We start from the raw sequence: 20380 nt of genomic DNA, 5'->3' as shown, positions 1-20380 counted from the left end.
GACCTTTCTGGCTTCAAGATTAGGCTTGATAAGTTTATGGAGGGAATGGTTTGAAGGGATAACGTGATTTTAGTCAATTAGGCATTAACGTGCCATCGCGGGTAAAATGAGGATCCGGCTGTAGAATCTTGCCTGTATGCTCGGGGTACTGCTGATCGCCATATTTGGGGTCGGGAAGGAATTTTCCTCCAGGGTAGATTGGCAGAGGCCCTGGAGGTTTTTCGCCTTCCTCCGCAGCATAGGGCAGGGGTCGCAGGCTGGAAGATTCTGTTGTGGGTGGGTCAGGTTTTGTGGCCTGCATCATGCGGGAGGTCAGACTAGATGACCATATTGGTCCCTTCTGACCTTAAAGTCTATGAGTCTATGAGTCTATGAGAAGTAGCCAAGCCTCAATCACGCCCTGTGAAATGTATACATCAATGACCCTTCCTGTAAACAGTTCCCAAAGGCAGGACTAACATGAAACAATCTCAAAGTACAATGCTTGCTAAGTGCACATTACCCTGTAGTACCACTGCTCATCTATTTGACTGAGACATACTGCAGCACATCGGTCTTAAAATCAAGGAAAAAGCAATATAATGATCTTACGAAACAAGCAATACACCTCTACCTCGATATAACGCTGTCCTCGGGAGCCAAAAAATCTTACCGCGTTATAGGTGAAACTGCGTTATAGCGAACTTGCTTTGATCCACCGGAGTGCGCAGCCCTGCCCCCCTGGAGCACTGCTTTACCACGTTATATCCGAATTCGTGTTATATCAGGTTGCGTTATATTGGGGTAGAGGTGTATAATGATCTTATGAAACAAGCTTCATAACAATCAGAAGTCAAACCAAATATTCCATTGCACACACAGGACTAGACCATATTGTAAGCTATACAGGTATCAGCCTCACTATAAAACATTAGGAAGCTTCAGAAGATCAACAAGATCACTCAGAGAAAGAGCACTGCATGCTTCCTACACCATAAACATTCCTCAAGATGCTCATTACTTTCCTATTACATTCCCGCAATAACTATTCAACAGTACAATCTAACTCACTCTGCTATATATGAGGGGAAACTCTGGGCCTAGCAATAATTGCAAACTACATGGGATGTGTCAGAATCACAACAGAAATGCTGCATCTGCAATTCTGTATACAAATACTACACAAACACAGGAATTTCCCACCAGCAGCTATAGGGCACAGGAATGAGAGGACAGCAAGAATGTAAGATTACAATAATTACTTAAGGATGGTCTCTGTTAACTGAGTACTAAACGTATCCCAGGCTAATAAAGTTCTTAGCTAATAAATACTTCTGCCTCCAAGTTTATTTAGCCCAGGACAAGCTTATTACCTTGCAAAGAAGAAGCACACTCAAGTTGTTATTAAAATATTGTATAGATCATGATGCATGTATACAAACAACACACATATATACATAAATCCAGATCCAGGCACCTGTCAGGACAGAAATACAGAGAACCCAGAAGATTGTTAGTATGAAGGCAAGTAAATATACATTTTGAAAGAAACCTGGAACACAATAGCTCTGCAAGGGAAGAAGTACTGATGAATTACTTCGGTTAGGATTTGTATTTTTAGTGATTAGGCATCCATTATCATCCCACATCTGAATGCCCGCAGAAAAATCTCACTATTAAAGACCACCCAGCCTATCAACAAAGCTAACCCCTCTCCTCTCCTCTCCTCCCAATGACAACATCATATTTGATTCAACATGGCTTGACTTTTATAAAAGACTTTCTGGAATATTAACTACAGATTTCAAGTGCATTGCCTAAAGCTAATTTTTATGTGTGGTGTGCAACTGAAGTGAAAGAGAGCAGTTATGCATTAATTCATGTAAATGAGTTAGCAAGACAATTTTAGCAATACCAAAGGTGTCAGAAAGCCGAGATATAACCTAGATTTGAAAGATTTGCAAAAAATGAGAATTAAACTCATTCCACGTTTTGTCCAGTGATGTTTTACTATAACCATCGGGGTAAATTGGCCAGTGATCCAAGTTGCAGACTGAGTGTGTATTAGTCAGAAAATGAGTGTAAGTAGGGCCAAAGTGGTTTAAACTGCACCAATCTGGAAATCATTTGGCTGTGCAAAATGAATGTAACTCCATCAAGTCACTCCAAATTTGGAAATATGTATGCATGAGTGTGCACATGGGGGGGAAAGAAGAGAATTATAGTTGAAAGTATGGCTAGTCAAAGAGGATGTGCCAGGGGTATGTTAAGGGGAAAGACCTACTGTGGTTGCTCAGAGATGGTGTAAGCAGTTGAACAGTGGCTCATTGGCGGGATCAAGATACAACAAAACCTCTGCCTCTAATAATTCTTGCAATACGAAGTCCACACAGCCTCCCTTCTGACGGTGTTGTACAAAAATGCTGTCTGTCCAAAGAGCTTTCAACATTGGCAAAGCCTGGATGGGGTCAAAATTAGGTTTAGAAAGGCAAGCTAGCTTCCAAATAGATTATTTATTTATTATTATTATTATAAAATATGCTCAAAGAGGTTTTCCCTATTGAAACAAGTAAGATTACAACTTGTCCAATAAAGTGATTAACAGCTAGGTCAGTGGCTCCCATGCAGTGAGAACAGTGGACTGCTAATGATATGTGGAACATTTGGTGGTGATCCTTAGAACTGCCAGGTCACGAGGCACTGCCTCCTCCTCCTTGCTTCCATGTGCTTGTGCAAGCATCCAGGTTCTTTAGTGCAACTCTTATTTTTAAAGGGTGAACAATGCTTCACACTGAAGTTAAAAATCAGGCCAGATTCTGATTTCAGTTACTCTAGTGTAAATTGAGAGTAACCCCATGGACTTCAGTGGACTAAATCTGATGTAATAGAAATCAGAAACTGGCTCATCGGTTTTTTTATAAGTATTACTGCTGCCAGTGCCACAGAGATGTTGCACAGTTGTAAATGGGAGAAGTCCATGTGATTGCACATGGAAGGGGATGTGTCCAGCAGGCAATCTCTGTTAAGAAGTGGTCCAAAAGCTATTAATATGTGCTTCAAAAGATGTGGTCCAATAAAAATAAAACTAAAAATCCCTGAGCTATGTGGATGGGACTAAAGATCTCCTCTCTTTCCCATCCCCTAATACAGCAGTCCCCAAGCTTTTGATGGTCGCACCCCCTCTTACCCCGAGCCGGGGCCACGATTGGGGGTGGGTCGGGGGCTGGGAGCAGGTCTGCGGCCAGAGGCCGAGGCTGGGGGTGGGGAGTGGAGCTATGCCAAGGCTGGCGACAGAGCCAGGCATGGGGCAGGGAGCCAGGGATGCGGCTGGGGGCAGGACCGGAGCACAGCTGGGGGAGGGACTGAGTGGTGCTCCCTCTCCACCCCTGTAGGGGCTGGCCTGGGCTTGCCATGCCCCCCCCCCCGACATTCCTCGATGCCCCCCTAGGGGGATCCACCCCACACTTTGGGGACCTCTGCCCTAATAAATGAGAATACAATCAGAGTGCTGAAAAAGTCATTGAGCTCAAAAGTTCAGCCACATAATTTATTTACTCTAGTGTTATTCATATCGATGGAGTGTTGTTTAAGTGATGGATACATTATAATATTACTGCCAATTATTCTTACCACACAAAGTCCCATTAAAATCAATGTAAGTACTCTATGCATTTCAAAGAGAATCCGTAAATATAATACATAGTAAAACTACTGTGCTACACTAGCTGCTTACTCAGTAATATTTTTATCTCATAAGAAGCAGCAGCAGCAGCAACCATATTAGCCTTACTTTACAGTATGTTTTAACTTAGCACATCAGAACACAAAGGGGGAGCAATCATCAGCATGATGAAATACTTTGAAAGGCACCTTCACATGGAGCAGCAAGGACATACAATGAATTCCTTCCTCAAGAGGAAACCTGATGGAACATGCAGCTCTAATAACAGATCAGAAATTCCCCACAGTCTCAGATTGATTAAAAAGTGAAGATCAGAAGGGCTGTGTTTTAAACCATAAGTGCCTAAATTACACCAAAAAAATGTGTGCACCCATGCACACCCAGACGATTCTGCACATATAACATACCTTTGCACGTACAGAATTCTTACCTATATGCATACATGTTTTACTGTTTTGCATACCCCTTTACTAGTTTCCATGTGAGTGAAGGAATAATTTGCTGATGGAATTGACTTGGAGGTGCAGGATTTTGAACATTTTAGCCCTAAATTGCTCAGATCCGTTTGTGACACCAGAAATATTATATGGAAGAAATATGAATTTAAAAATTCTGTATTTAAGACCATTTTATATATGTACTTCACAATCGTTGTATTGTTCTCCAGATGTTTAAGGCAAAAATTTCAAAGCAGTATCTAAATTTGTGCATTCAAAGCTGTTGTGCTCCTCCATTCCCTAGCACAAAAACACATATTCCCGGAAGCCAGTCAGGCATTTGCAAATCAGAATAATAGTGTGTCTGTCTATCCACTCTGTGCAGCAAATGGACGCTCTAGATGCTGGTGCAAGTGTTGAGGTTGTTTTGAAAACCTCTCCCTTTCGAATAAAGGAGATTTAAACAGCATAAAAAAACCAAGACTAATCCTCACTAGGGTTCATCATGTGTACTCTTTTATTTATCTGTTACCATAAAGAAATTTAACTACTCCATTATTATCAACCCCAAGTGTTCAAAAATCGTAAGTCAGGACCCCGTAAATCATGATACTGGCTTACAAATCATGAGATTTCAAAAATAAATAAATAAATTGGGGTTCTTTTTGTATACCTCTGTTTTCTGAGCCTGTAGTTCATGTTTTCAACTTGGTTCATGTTTTCAACCTATTCTTCACAACAAGGGCTAGAGAAACTTTCATTTTGGGGGTGGGGAAGTAACTGTGTGTCTCTTGCAATCTCTTGATTCCAGCAGCTGGGGCTTTAAGAAAGAACACCAAACGCTGCATGACTTGGGATAAAAATAGCCTCTTAAATGGGGCACAAGCACTCAAAGGGGATGACTGGCCTTTTATAAATACAGGGCTGATCCTGGCACAGGGAGGTAGAATAGCTTCAGAAGCATCTTGGTGCATAAGTGGACTGCTCACATTGCCTCCCCTTCTATGGAGTGCAGCATATTTCAGCTCCACTGGCCAGTACAATGGGGGATTGAGTCGTACCTCCACATACCCTCTGTCCCTCCCTGCCCATCCCCACATCCTGGGGGGAGGTATGAGGGAAGGGGTGAGGGAGCACTCTGACCTGAGCACACAGACTGCAATTCTCTCCAGCCTTTTCATGGGTCACAGATCGTTGGGGTGGAGAGAAAGGCTCCGTATTGCCCCCTCATTGTGCACCTAATGTAAGGGACTAGGTGAATCCATTTGAAAGTGAGCAGGTTACAAATATTAGAACCGGACAAAATTATTCTATTTTTAAAATATCATTAAATATACAGCAAATATTACTCAGCCATCTCTAACATTAGTTATCCAAGAGCAGACGTTAGCCATGCAACAGCGCCTCACAAAAAGCTACAGTATACATTTCTGTCACCCCACACACCCAGGTACTTTGTTTTGACTTGACCAAGGAACTCTGGAAACACAAAGGGTCTAATATAAGCACGCGGCCTTTTAGCAGGAAAACACAAAGAAAAGCCGTGTTACGAATGAGAGGAACACCAGATTGAACAGAGACACTGATTTATATGGTCAAAATGTTGTGCTGCCAAAAAATTAAGCAAATGTCTCAATAAAACACTGCACTAGGTACAGGGTGTACAGCACAATCTAATCATAAGGGCATATTAGAAAAAGGCTGGCCATGAGAGGTCTCTGCATCAGGAAGAAGAAACAGCAAGCAGACTATACAGATCTAAAGTAAATCACACTGAATGGAAACACTCATCTTCCATAAGTGCCAAACAGGTGGCAAAGCAGAATCGAGGGCAGCGATGAATTACTCAGGGCTAGAAAAGAAATAACCAATTAATTTTTCCTTGCAGTTGATTACACTGAAGTGAGTTTTAGCTAATGGATTTAAAAGTTCAGTGAGGAATTCATACATGCCTCAGTGCCATATTTATAATGCGTTCTACAGCCTGAGTAATGTTTTTTCTAAATATTTCTTCCCACTGCATGGCTGTGAGATTCTGCCCTTTAACGTATCCTCAATAGTTCATCTCTTGCTTGGTATCACACTAAGTTTCAATTCAAAGGTCAATAGGTACTCAAGGCAATGCAGTACTACAAACTTTATCTCCTAGCATGTGCCAATAAGATCTTATAGTGCATGCTTATTATGAACACTTACTACCAGGCTCAGGACCTGATCCAAAGCCTACTGAAGTCAATGGGAGTGTTTCCATTGATGTCAATGGCCTTTGGATCAGTTCCACTTCTGAAATCCCACTAGCTGCCTATCTGCATCTTTATGCACTTAAATACCTTTGAAAATCTGGCACATCATGCTTACTATAAAACACGTCATTTTTAATCTGGTCTTTTAAGCACTGAAATACGCTGCAGCAATCAAAATATTTTGTGTTATTAAATTTGAAGAATTTTCTTAACAGGAAGAATTAAAAGCACAGATTTTTACCCTGCTTCTTGTTAGACATTCTTACCTCAGCAGGTTAATTAACTGTCAAAACATCAGCAGAAAGGCTTTTGCAATCCTTTTCCCTGTCCCAGGAAAATCTGCATTTGCACTGGATATAGAGACCATGATAACACTTGAATTTCATCCCGCTGCATTTTGCAACAAAACTTGATCTGCCCCAGGCTTTTACCAGACTTCATAATTAAGTAGAAAGGCCAGTAACTATAAATGTCAGCTACAGTGTTGGTATTACAGCAGCATCCACTCTGCAAAAACAATCTGCTGTCCTCTGATCCGTTCTGACATGCTGTGGTTTGTTTCAAAATCATAATTGGTACTGTAGTAAACAAACATGAGCTTGTAAAAGCTACCGACATTGTGCTTTGATTCACTGAGAAATTTTCCATCCTGTACACCAAGAATGACCAACACTGAAATTGGGTTGGAAGCAAGCTTTGACACACGGATCAAAAATTGCCTGAAGGATCAATTACTTCATACAGCGGACTGGAGAGCAAGAATGATCCTGGTCCAAAGGATAAGGAAGTGGACTGGGACTCAGGAGAGCTGGGTTTTATTCTAGGCTCTGCCAAGGAACTGCTCTGTGACCTTGGGCAAATCACTTCACCTCTCTGTTTCCTCACCCATCCTTGTCTTGTCCATTTTAATTGTAAGCTTTTCCAGGCAGAGATTGTACCGTGTCTAGTGCAATGGAGTCTCTGTGTGCGACTGTAACAGCAACAAGCATACGCAGCAAAAAGTGTAAGGCGCTCAGACACTAGCATGATGAGCATGTTATCAAGAAGATATATGCCCAGACAGAGATGAGGTACTGAGTGATCAACAGCAATGCATCATATCACGGGCTAATGTCTCTAATGGCGTGCTCCAGAGATTGTTATTGGGCCCTGTTTTATTTAACATTTATTCATGATTTGGGGGGGAAAGTGGATAATCAGCACATAAATGAAATCCACAAAGGATAGGGGTCTTAAAAATAAATGAGAACAGAACAATACATACTAGCTGAAAAAAGCTGGACATTAGGGGAGCAAAATAAGCTTCAAACTTGACAAATGCAAGCTGGGGAAAACTCATCTGAAAAAAGAGATATTTAGCTGGTTTTATTTGCTTCAATTTTAATGAGGGTTGGTCTTATGTTTTTATTTTACCATAATTATTCCCTTAATGTGTTGTTCAGCTCCCTGAGCACCTTGATAGGGTTTGGAAGGAAATTAAGGCCTTGGCTACACTCGCGGATTCACAGCGCTGCCGCGGCAGCGTTGCCGCGGCAGCACTGTGAAGCGCGAGTGTAGTCGCGCCGCCAGCGCTGCGAGAGCTCTCTCACAGCGCTGCAAGTACTCCACCTCTCCGAGGGGAATAGCTTGCAGCGCTGCGAGGGAGCGTGCAGCGCTGCAGGCGCTGATTACACTGGCGCTTTACAGCGCTGCACTCGCTGCGCTCAGGGGGGGTGTTTTTTCACACCCCTGAGCGCAGCGAGTGCAGCGCTGTGAATTGCCAGTGTAGCCAAGGCCTAACAGAAGGAAGAAAGTAATAATACCAAATGACATCTAATGGGGACAGTGGACAGCAAATTAGATGCAAACTTAAAATATGATGTGGCAGGTAGGGGGGAAACCAATGTGGTTTTGAGCTACATATTCCAAAGCATCATTTCATAGACCTAGGTTTTTCTACTCTTCTATGGCCCTGATCCTGGCAAAGTACTGTAGCGCAGGTCTGACTTTAAGCACCAGAGTAGCCCCATTGATGAATGACATACTTAAAGTTAAGCACACACTTAAATACTTTGTTGGATCAGGCCTTGTGTGATTATACCTAGAATACTGAGCTTCACTCTCTTTTCACATTAGTTTTAAACTGGTGTAAGTGAGATCAGAATCAAGTCCAGCGTGTACAGCCCAGTGAATGATGCCCATGCACTCCCGTTCTGCTGTGGGAGACAGAGAAACATAGCAGTCAGAACCAATTGTGATCCTGAGCAGAGCTGTCACAAAGCTGATAAAGCTTTTAGCTGGGGCTGCTGTGCCACCTGCTGCTGTTCTCATCCCAAATCCTGTTTCAAAGGAGGGCAAAAATCAAACAGACATGTTGATACCAGGTTTGAAAGCAGACTCTCTACACTAGCCTGAGGTCTTTGAGCTTGTTCTGGAGTTCTGACACCAGGAGAAACAGACAAGCAATGACTCACTATAGTTGTTAACACTCATTGTAGTAGTCAGACCCGGGTTGTTTGGGTATTGAGATATCTGAAAAATGCTGGAAGAAAGAATGTAGCGAATTAAATTATGCAAATGACTTACTAGGTAATAAGATGGCTGGGAGAACTTTATAACCACAACATTTTCAGTCAAGAAAAAAGTGGAGAACATTAGATTTGTCATTCTGGAAAAGTCCAATGGTCTAGCTAGTCCAATATCCTGCCTAGGACAATGACCAAACTAAAGAGGCTCATTCATATAAAAATGTATGATTTTTTTTTTTGGTCTTACTCACCTGTTTGCCACAATTATATCTGGTGGCAGAGAGTTCCACAGATTATAAATTACACAAAAAGTATTTCCTTGTATCCCATGTCAGTTTTGCCTCTGTATTCTGGAATAGGGTGAGTAGCAGAATTGGGCAATCTATTCGTAGAAAACAATTTATTTGAGGCCTGATCCAAATACCACTGAAGTTAATTGAACAGCTCTGTTTAACTTAAATGGACACTGAATAGCTCATGGTGAATTTAGCCTCATATTCTTCCTATGCCAGCTAACTGTAGCATGACTTTTAGGAACGTCCACCATTTGGAGGTGTTTATTATTTTTACAAGCTATTCATGAAAGAGCTTTTATTTTATTTTTTTTAAAAACCCTATAAGAGCATTTCCATTTCTAGATAAAAGTAACCATGAGTATTTATTTTCACTATTGTTCACAATGGTTTTGTTTTTTGCAAATGTTCTTGCACTCAATATTCATGAACAAAAAGAGTCACCAGCAAATGGAATCAGTGGTCTTTTTATATATATATTAATTATAGTAAATACTGTAACTAGCTAATCTACTTTTATTCCTCCCACATAGACCTAGGACTTGTCTACACGGTGGGGTAATGCACAGTACAGGGGTGTGATTTTTAAAACGCACTAACATGTTGCACATTAATTGGTCCATGTAGACCATGTTGGTGAGTACTAAAAGGTTCCCTAGTGTGCTTTAATGTAGTACAAACAGCAGTATATTAAACCGCATTAGGGAACCTTTAGTGTACACCCAAAGGGTCTAAAACAGGGGTTCTCAAACTGGGGGTTGGGGCCCCTCAGGGGGTTGCGAGATTATCACGAGAGGTCACAAGCTGTCAGCCTCCACCGCAAAGCCCGCTTTGCCTCCAGCATTTGTAATGGTGTTAAATATATATATGAAAGTGTTTTCAATTTATAAAGGGGAGGGGGGTCACACTCAGAGGCTTGCTATGTAAAAGGGGTCACCAGTACAAAAGTTTGAGAACCACTTGTCTAAACAGACCAATTAACACATAACTCATTAGTGAGCCTTAGAAATCACATCTCCGTGGTGTGCATTACGCCACTGTGTAGACAAGTCCCTAGTGTTTTAATCACTTGTTGTATAGAAGAGACCTTTACACTTCTACTCATTTTTGAGGCATGCTTCTGGAACTCTTTTATATCTGCTATGTCTTGTATGAGATTAACAGAGCATTGAAGGTTGGGACATACATTCCAGCTACTTATATTGTGACATAATATTTTCTGTGTTACTCACAATAATATTCTTTAAATGGTCCAATATACGGTTTCTTAATGCCCCGTGCATCAAGAATGTTTTCATTGAGTGGTCTGGCATTATGTTTATTTCCTCCCCCCCAAAAGCTTACTACTAATTTATATTCTATCATTATGCAAGTATATGAAGTTGTTTCTCATAAGTGTTATGAGCTAGGTGAAACGACATGATGGGTTGGGTTAACACCCCATTGAGATTGATAATTGAAGGGTGAGTTCACACCTAAAAACTGTACGCATAAGCCTCCATCTAAGACAAAACCGAGTGTGTGAGCCCTCCCAGAAGCTTTTGGCTGACTGAGTGTGGGGCGGGGGGTGGGGGGAGTGCATGTGTTCACAGATCAGACAAAGATAACAACAGTGAAATGCGAAAAGGAAGGAAGCCAAGCAGTAGCCTGTGAACATAGTGTGACCCTGAAAAAAGCTAGAGAGCTTTTGTTTTTTGGGGGTAAAGAGGCTTGGGGGAACAAGCTGCTCCATTTGTTCTTGGTTCCTTCTGCATTCAGAGAAGAACTTTGTACATTCCTTGTAAATGGACAAGATTTTGCACGAAATAAAATACCAGATTCCATCAATTTCTACTTCCAACTACTTCTACATCCCCAAGGCCCCAAATTTTGACTAGCTGCTCAGCTCAAAAAGGGGCAACATAAGGACTATTATAAGGTACAGGCCTAAATTTAATTTCATCTGCCATTGGGTTACCCAATTACCTAGTTGTGGTATGAATTTTTGAACGACTTAATTTTTTTCCAGAAAACTTTGCTACCTCATGATTCATCCCTGTTTCAGATCATAAATATAATGAAAAGTACAGATCCTAGTATTTATCCCTACATTTATATTCCTATCTTTTACCCACTTTTTAAAAAACCCATGGCAGGTCTTCTGGTGGTTACCAATTTTCTGAAGGATTCTATCAAAAGCCTCTAGAAAGTCTAAATAAATCATTTGCTTATTATTTTAGTGCATTTAAAACATTTCTCATCTAGCCTTTAGTTTGTTAATTCCAATAGGTCAGAAAAGTACGATTTAGTAAAAGCTGTGATGGTTTGAGCCTACCAACTTTTACTCACCAACATGCTTTATAATTAGTAAACTTCTCAACTATATTTCCAGATACTGATTTGTAACGGCCTATATTGGTCACTGGTCTATAATGGCCAAGATGCCACTTGAGAGGCAGTGTGGTCTGGAGGCTAGGGTACTAGACTAGCACTCAGGGTCTCAGGAATGGACCGAAGTTCTGGTTTTGCTCTGCCATTTGCCTGCTGGGTGCCCTTGATACTTACCTCCTTTGTGAAGCATTTTGAGATCTAGAGACTGAACAGCGCTATATTAAAACTATGCAATATTATTACTGTCACCTCTTTTGAAGCTTGTTTCCTGAGATACTGAACCCCCTCAATTCCAGCCTACATCAGTGGGAGTTGAGGCAGCTCAGCACCTCATAGGATTAAGCCCTTAGAGATAGGTATAAAGTGGATCACACTCCTGGCCTCTTGCATAATAGCTGTTTAAATATTATGGTATATATTTTTGTTAGCAGCTGAGATGCTTCATTCTTTATTTCCTTAAGAATGTTCAGATGAATAGAATCCAGTCTTGATGATTTAATGCAACTTAATTTCCAGAGTTGTTTCATCACTTCTTTCAACTTGTAAAGACTAACCCTAGGGAAGGTACTTCCCCATCATGCTGTGTTCTTAAGACCAATGTAAATAAATCATTTAGCTTCTCTGTAATCTATTCTCTGATTTTCCCCCTGGCAGTCTAGTGAGTCCACTGTCTCTCCTGCAGGCTTCTGATTCCTGATGTACTTAAAATGTCTAATTATTGTCTTTATATCTTTTGCTACTTCTTCTGGTCCAAAGTTCCCTTTGCTCTCAGTGTTACATCTTACTTGTCAGAGTTTGTGTTCTGTTTTACCTTAGCATGGGCTGAATTTTACATTTTTAAAACACTACTCTAGGGTGCCAAGTACACTTTTATACCTTGCTATTTATCCGTACTTTTCCCCCTACAGACAAAACACTGTCACATCATTTTTTTTGTTCTGTGCTATGCATAACTTCTGTGATACTAATGAGGTATTCTTAATTAGCTGTCACACTAAGTTTATGGGGTTTAATTTTCTAGCTTTTTCCTTTCAGATTATTGATGATATCCTGAATTCTTTAAAAATCTCCTTTCCTTTCTGTCTACTAATGTCATCGGCTCTGGCACTGTGACAGCCTACAGTCAATCAGAAAATTTAATGGCAAGATTAGTCTACATTATTCTCTGCATTAGCTCCTCCTCCTCTTGCTTGAATCATCTGGGGCACTGCCCCAACTCAGAAAAAAACATAAAATAAATCAAAATAAAATACATTTACTTCCTCTAAATGAATCCTCCGTTCACAGCTGTTAATTGAAGGGAATTTCTCGTCCAACTGAAGGAGCCACGCAAAGCAACTGTATAGTGCCAATGTGTATGTGTCTCCATTTTTGGCTGTTCAATTTTAAACACCATGGGCCCGATTTTCAGACGCACTGAGCGCCTACAATTCCAAATGAAGTCAATAGCAGTTGTAGGTACTCAGCCCTTCAACTAGAAACACCTGGGGCCTGGGTTTTTTTGGAACACACAAAAATGGAGGTACCCAAAAGTAGGGGCCACTTTTGACAATGTTGGTCTAAATGATTTGTCCAACTTTGCATGCAGTCAGTGGCAGAACTGAAAATAGAACCCAGATCTCTCGGGACCCATCTCCAACTCGAACCACTAGACACAGATCCTTCAGGGAGCTATTCTGGGGCAAGCAGAAGTGCGTCCACACCAATGCCTTGAAACCATTCACATTGAAATATATCACCATTTGAGCCCTATCTAAAACAAAACATGAATTTCTAATCCCAAATGAGACTTTTAAAACCAGCTGCAAACAAGATCTTACTCTTCAGAACAGCAAATCTAAGATGCAAGGATGTTGGCAAGTGTGGGGAGATTTTGAGGCTCATGTAACGCAGACGCCTGTGATGAATGAATATAGGATAACCCACACTTTTAGAAAATGGCATTGTATCTGCCTTACAAATCCCATAGCTATACTCCCTCCTTGCATCCTTATTCCTTCCTTGGGAAGGAGTCACTAATCTAGTCAAATGAACTTTTACTTTAGAAGGCAGGGTCTTTTTATTTATGGGCAGGGTCTGTTTTCTGCTGTGGTTCTGTTTGTACAGTGCCTAGCACAATGGGGGTCCTGATCCATGACTGGTCCCCTATGTGCTACCGCAATACAAATAATAATAACAATGTGTAAAGAGTTTAAATGCAGTTTCATTCTATATGTCCGAAATGACAAACCATTTCCCCCCTTTCTGAAACATGGAGGTTTTCTCCTTTTCTCTAGGTTTCGTCAATTAGAAATTGGACTTTGAAAGCAAAGGCCTCTTAAGTGAGCCTGTGGTACCATGTCTACTGACCTTAATCAAGTCTCCCGCCTCTCTTTTTGTATTTATTCAGTCATCCCATATGCTGAAATCTGAACAGACTGAATGCAGCATTGTTAAAATTCCAACAAGGTTGTGATTAATCCTTTTTTATTTTTAAATAATTGCATACCAAATTCCTGCTCTGAAAATCCAGTGGGTGCCAAAAAAAGTTTGAGTAATGAGGCAGATACACCATTTTGTGGGAAATGACTATAAAATTTATTTTAGCAGTGCTTTAAAAGCAAATTCTATTTAAAAATGTTACCACATAGCCCATCTGTGCCAACTACTTCATAGTTTGCAATTAAAAAAAAATACACTGTAGAGATATACATTTGAGAAAAACTATATTAATTGCATTAATGTTTTGGGCCAAACCTGGTAACCTTATTCAATGTTTGCTCAGGAAAAGCTCCCATTGATTAAAAATAGAAACTGAAAAAAGACCCCAGGGTTTGACCCCTGAGAGTATGAAGCTACAACTTTGCCGTTATCGAAAAGCAGATTGGTCTAGTGGATAGATCTGGGTTCTACTCCAAGCTCTATTACTTACCTACTGTGCGTGACCTCTCACTCTTTGTCTTCTCTACTGAAATTGCAAGCTCTATGGGCTAGGGATTGTTTCTTACTAAGTATCTATACCATTTAGCATAATGTGGTCCTGATCTCGGTTGGGGCCTATAGATAGTTCACTAATACAAATTCATAATACTTGTGATGTTAATCGTGAGGCCAACTTGCCAAATTCATCCCTGGTGTAAAAACAAGAATTTGACCCGTGGTCTCTAAACAACAGTATTAAAAATGTAAGTCTTATCATTCAGTTTGAAGGAGAGGTAAAGTACATTATGTGCTTGAACTTCTGCACGTGATAAGTTACATGTTTTAAAAAAAAATAGCCTTTGTGTGTTTTCTGGCAGCAGCCTGGATCTGTGATGCAAGTAGAGATGGCTCTGCACAGCCAAAACAGTTCTCTGTAATATAGATGGCTGTCATGGGGAATACACTCTGAAGAATATGGTGCTTCTTCTGATCTCCTCCATGGTATGCTTCCTAGTATTCTACCTGCATATACCATCCTAGATTTAACATTGCCTCAGCATGAAAGGTGATCACTGTTCACCTGCTCCCACTATGTGGAATCCCAGACCTGTAAAGAATGGCTGACTCCTCTCCTCATTCTTCATGCAAAAGGGGGAGATCTGTGCATATAAGGTATCCCCCACATGCAGATTAAGTGGGCATGACCAGACCTTTAAGACCCTGTGGGGCAAGATTTTACTTACTGTGGTGAACACTTATTCACTCAAGTAGTCTCTCTGACTTCGGTGGGCTTACTCAACTCAGTAAGTACTCATCAAGGGGAGTAAGGGTAGCCCAGCTGGTCACAGTGATTAAACTGACACAATGTAATAAATAGTAATAGTACCTAAATCTTATGTAGCACTTTGCATCAGTAGGTCTGAAAGCACTTTATCAAAGAGGTCCGTATTAGGGCTGTCAAGTGATTAAAAAAATTAATTGCAATTAATCGCGCGATTCATCGCACTGTTAAACAATAATAGAATACCATTTATTTAAATAGTTTGGGATATTTTCCACATTTTCAAATATACTGATTTCAATTTCAACATAGAATACAAAGTGTACAGTGCTCACTTTATATTTATTTTTTATTACAAATATTTGCACTGTAAAAAACAAAATAAATAGTATTTTTCTATTCACCTCATACAAGTACTGTAGTGTAATCTCTATCATGAAAGTTGAACTTACAAATGTAGAATTATGTAAAAAAAAAAACCTGCATTCAAAAATAAAACAATGTAAAGCTTTAGAGCCTACAAGTCCACTCAGTCCTACTTCTTCTTCAGCCACTCGCTCAGATAAACAAGTTTGTTTACATTTGCAGGAGATAATGCTGCCCGTTTCTTGTTTACAATGTCACCTGAAAGTGAGAACAGGCATTTGCATGGCACTGTCGTAGCCAGTGTTGCAAGATATTTATATGCCAGATGCACTAAAGATTCATATGTCCCTTCATGCTTCTCACATTGGTACCTTCTTTGTGTTCTGTCAAATCTGCAGTGAAAGTGTTCTTAAAATGAACAACATGTGCTGGGTCAACACCCAAGACTGCTATAACATGAAATATATGGCAGAATACATGTAAAACACAGTAGGAGATATACAATTCTCCCCCAAGGAGTTCAGCCACAAATGTAATTAATGTATTATTTTTTTAATGAGCATCATCAGCATGAAAGCATGTCCTCTGGAATGGTGGCCAAAGCATGAAGGGGCATACAAATGTTTAGCATATCTGGCACGTAAATACCTTGCAATGCCAGCTACAAAAGTGCCATGCGAACGCCTGTTCTCACTTTCAGGGGACATTGGAAATAAGAAGTGGGCAGCATTATCTCCTGTAAATGTAAACAAACTTGTTTCTCTTGGTGATTGACTGAACAAGAAGTAGGAGTGATTTTTATATTGTTTTGTTTTTGAGTGCAGTTATGTAACAAACAAAAAAATCTACATTTGTAAGTTGCACTTACACGATTAAGAGATTCCATTATGGTATTTGTATGAGGTGAATTGAAAAATACTATTTCCTTTGTTTATCATTTTTACTGTGCAAATATTTGTAATAAAAAATAATATAAAGTGAGCACTGTCAACTTTGTATACTGTGTTGTAATTGAAATCAATATATTTAAAAATGTAGAAAAACATCCAAACATATTTAATAAATTTCAATTAGTATTCTATTTAACAGTGTGATTAATTTTTAATCACGATTAATATTTTTGAGTTAATCGCGTGAGTTAACTGCAATTAATCAACAGTCCTAGTCCATATCATTATCTCCATTTTATAGATAGGGACACTGAGGTGAACAGAGAGGTGAAGAGACTTGCCCTAGGTCACCCAGCAGGCAAATTTCAAAGAGAAAATTTTCAAAGATAGAAAAATAAAACATACAACAAAACTGACAAATTCTTCAGACACAGCTCTCAAAATATTTTCAGCCAATTCAGAATGCTCCATACCAATAAAGTCTGAAGAGAAAAAAAAAAAAAAAGTGACAGGAGAAGAATGCTGTCCATGCTGGCTAAAAAGCGGTGCTTAGTTAATATACCTGAAATGGTAAAGCAAAGCCTAGTATACTATTGAAATCCAGAGGTATAGAAGCTATTGTAGAATTATTTTCTAGCCCATCTAGACTTTCATTAGTAGGTATTTCTATTTCAGCAGGTGAGACATTTAAAGGTTTACTCATCATTGCAGTAAAAAAATCAGAAGTTTCTTTCCATCTGTACCCGACGTTTGCATGCACTCTACGTTATGCAGAAAGAAGCACTGGCATAAACAAACGTATGCAAGCTCAGATTTTTAAAACCAGTAGCTGCTTTTTTTGTGATTCGATGGAGCACCATCAGGAGAGATGTTAAAAAGCGGCCTTTCATTAGAGGTGACTTCATTTTGGCTTGCCCAACTTGAAGCGCCTTTCTCTCTCCCCATCAACTAGCGGCATGAAAGTTGTTCTCTAAGTACAACATAAAACTGAATTAAAATGCGAAGTCTGAAAGGATCTAGAAGGCATTGGGAAAAAGATTAGTAATCTGCAATGACGGCTCAAATGTCTTCTCCAACATTGTTTCCAGAAACAAGAGGAACTTAACATGAACATCCAAACTATTTAAGTCTTGAACAAAACTATCCTTGTAATACTAAAAGCTTAAATATGATTTTCAAAAACCTCTTCTTTCATGCGGTGTAGTGGATTGTCCTTTATTAACACACTCACTAGTCTTCAAACTATCAGATATAATTTGCAGTTCATTAGTTTCTGCACACAGCTTTTTAACATCTTTTTCGAAAGAAATTGATATAAGAACCACCAAGTTCTATTTGGAGTCAAGTAGATCAAAAGAAGATTCGAAAGCTTGAACAGCTGTTAAGATTAAATATAATGATGTACTAAGGGATAGAGTGAACAGAGGCAATATGTGAGCGGCATGAAAAGCCTCCAAGTAAGCTGTGGATCAAAGTGATTCTGAAAATAGTGAGGAAGCAAGGGAAGCCCTTCATTTAACCCCATAACTTTCAGGTCCTGTGGAATCAGGAACTATATGCTTTTCTACACACTCGCCTTCCCTTCTCAACCACCTGCTAGAAGGCATTTTTATGGAGATGAACAGAGCACAAAGAAATCAAATGTTCTCTTTTAAACACAGCCCAATAGAATTAGGAATAGTTTTTAGAAAATCTAAAGATATCAATTATGCAAAGTGGGCCTTGGTACTGTTTAATAAAAGGCAAACTATATATGTGGCAAATTTACCCTACGTAAAATAACACATCAAAAATATAAATACAGCTCAAAGAGCAATTCATCTATTGCAACCATAAATAAAAAGTGTAAAGTCTCCTATGAATAAGGCTTAAGAAAAAAAACCCAAACCGCACACTCCTGTTCAGCCACTGTCATTATGGGTAAGTGAAGAAATAAAAGTCCAAGCAGCAACCGTAGCTCCCTACCCTGATAAGGGGATTTTAAGGGTATGTCTATACTGCAATTATGGATTGCAGCTCATGTAGATATACATGAGCTAGCTTTAATTTAGCCAGCTTGGGTCCCAGAGCAATGAACCCACAGCAGTGTGTGCTTCAGTACAGGCTAGCCCCGTGAGTGACTATCCAGGGTTCTAAGTGGGCTTGTACAGCCTGCTCTGAAGCATGCACTGCCGCAGTTTCACTGCTTCAGGACCTGAGCTAGCTAAATGAAAGCTAGCTAAGGTATGTCTACTCCTGCAAGCTACCATACCTCTGATTGCAGAGTAGGCATACTCAGAGGCTTTGTTCACTCAGTGCACACACAGGACTGTGAACGGATGAGGGGTTTATTTGCTTAGGGCCAGACTGTGAACTTTTTGGTCACACTGGTGAGTAATTATTTATGTGAGGAGTCAGTGCTCACCAATATGAACAAGGGGTTCACAATCTGACCCAGAGGGTAGATCTACACGGCAATTAAACACTGCGGCTGGCCTGAGTCAGCTGACTCGGGCTCGCGCTTTGGGTTTGTTTAACTGTGGTGTAGCTATTTGGGCTCAGGCTGGAACCCAGGCCTTGGGACGGGGAGGCCCCCAGAGCCAGGGCTCCAGCCCAAGCATCTACATGGCAACTAAACAGCCCCGTAGCCCGAGCTCCGCGAGCCCGAGTCAACTGACACAGGATAGCCACTGGTGTTTAACAGCACTGCAGACGTACCCTGAGCAGCTTTGCCACTAAAATACTGAGTGCCTGTGGGAAAGTCACTTAGGATTAGTGGGATTTTCTTAAGTTCCTAAGCATATTAGGAGCCTAACTCCCACTGATATCAACTCAAAACATTTAAATATACGCTTAAGTCCGTATCTATTCAGCAAAGTACTTTAAGCATTTGTTTAAGTCCCATTGTAGTCAATGATTAAGCACCTGCCTAAAGTTAAGGATGCTTTGCTGAATAGAGATGACCTGCTGAATCAGGGCCTCAGATGTTACCAGCAACACATGCTGCCTAACCACCTCCCCTACCCAGTTTATCATGATCCCTTGGGGCTACGAAGCATCACTGAACACAACTGTCGGTCACCCACCTAGCCAGCTCCATGCCTTCTTCCAGTTCCACTATGCAGAACATAACAAATTTAATCCTAAATAAGTAATTTCAAATTAGACAAGTGAGCAAACAAAAGGTGTCTTTATAACAAGTTTATTCCATAGAATTACCAAGAAGTCACACTTACCCAGAAGAAGAAATTAAACACAAACAAGAGATACTTCAGATAAACAGTCATCCAGTCATCTTGCTCGGCTTTGTTGAAATGGGACATTGTTGGAGTCTCTAGAAACAAAAACATACACATATATATACACATACATACACACATACACCTTACATTTTCAAACAGATTATTCCTCCCCTAAAAACCCTGAGACACACCCTTTTATTCTAGAACAAAATTAAAAGTGAGGTTCTACTCTGAAAAGTGACTTTAAAATGGCATTATGAGGCCCCAAGTTTCGATGATTTCTGTATCAAATATGCTCAATTTGCCACACACAAAAAAGGGGGGGCGGGGGAGGAATATTTTCTAACTCCCAGCCCTGCAAACTCACACTGAGCTCTTAGCATCATGCTGGGTTCTTTTCTTTTGGCGAAGTTCGTCACCAGGAATAAAGATTCTGCATGCAAATCTTTAGTGACCCCCATTGTCCTCAGCCACATATGTAAAACCCCCATTGCCTTCAGTGGGTTAAAACAACTGTAACTACAGTATAATTCTAATTATCCAGCTTTCCTTTACCAAAAATCCTAGTTATCTGAATCTACACCGTGGTCCCCCCATGTAGCCCTATGTTAGTTAATAGGGCTTCTGGTTAGCCGAACACCCAGTTATGCAGAACGTTTGATGTCTCCGAGGCAATTCAGATAACGGGAGTGTACTGTATTTGGAATTCA

General features: G+C 40.2%; 1 protein-coding gene across 1 annotated transcript in view; it reads right to left on the bottom strand.

Annotated features, from left to right (window-relative positions):
* Positions 1 to 19751, bottom strand: part of TSPAN11 (tetraspanin 11) — a 174650-nt gene extending 154899 nt beyond the window's left edge. The window contains exon 1 of the mRNA XM_065422455.1: positions 19665 to 19751. Within this exon, the coding sequence (XP_065278527.1) occupies positions 19665 to 19751 (87 nt within the window). The remainder of the gene's footprint in view (positions 1 to 19664) is intronic.
* Between the last annotated feature and the right edge of the window lie 629 nt (positions 19752 to 20380).

Source organism: Emys orbicularis, chromosome 1 (assembly GCF_028017835.1).
Source record: "Emys orbicularis isolate rEmyOrb1 chromosome 1, rEmyOrb1.hap1, whole genome shotgun sequence".
Classification (NCBI taxonomy): domain Eukaryota; kingdom Metazoa; phylum Chordata; order Testudines; family Emydidae; genus Emys; species Emys orbicularis.
Note: the sequence above shows the minus strand (reverse complement) of the source record. Positions and strands in the feature narration are given on the sequence as shown.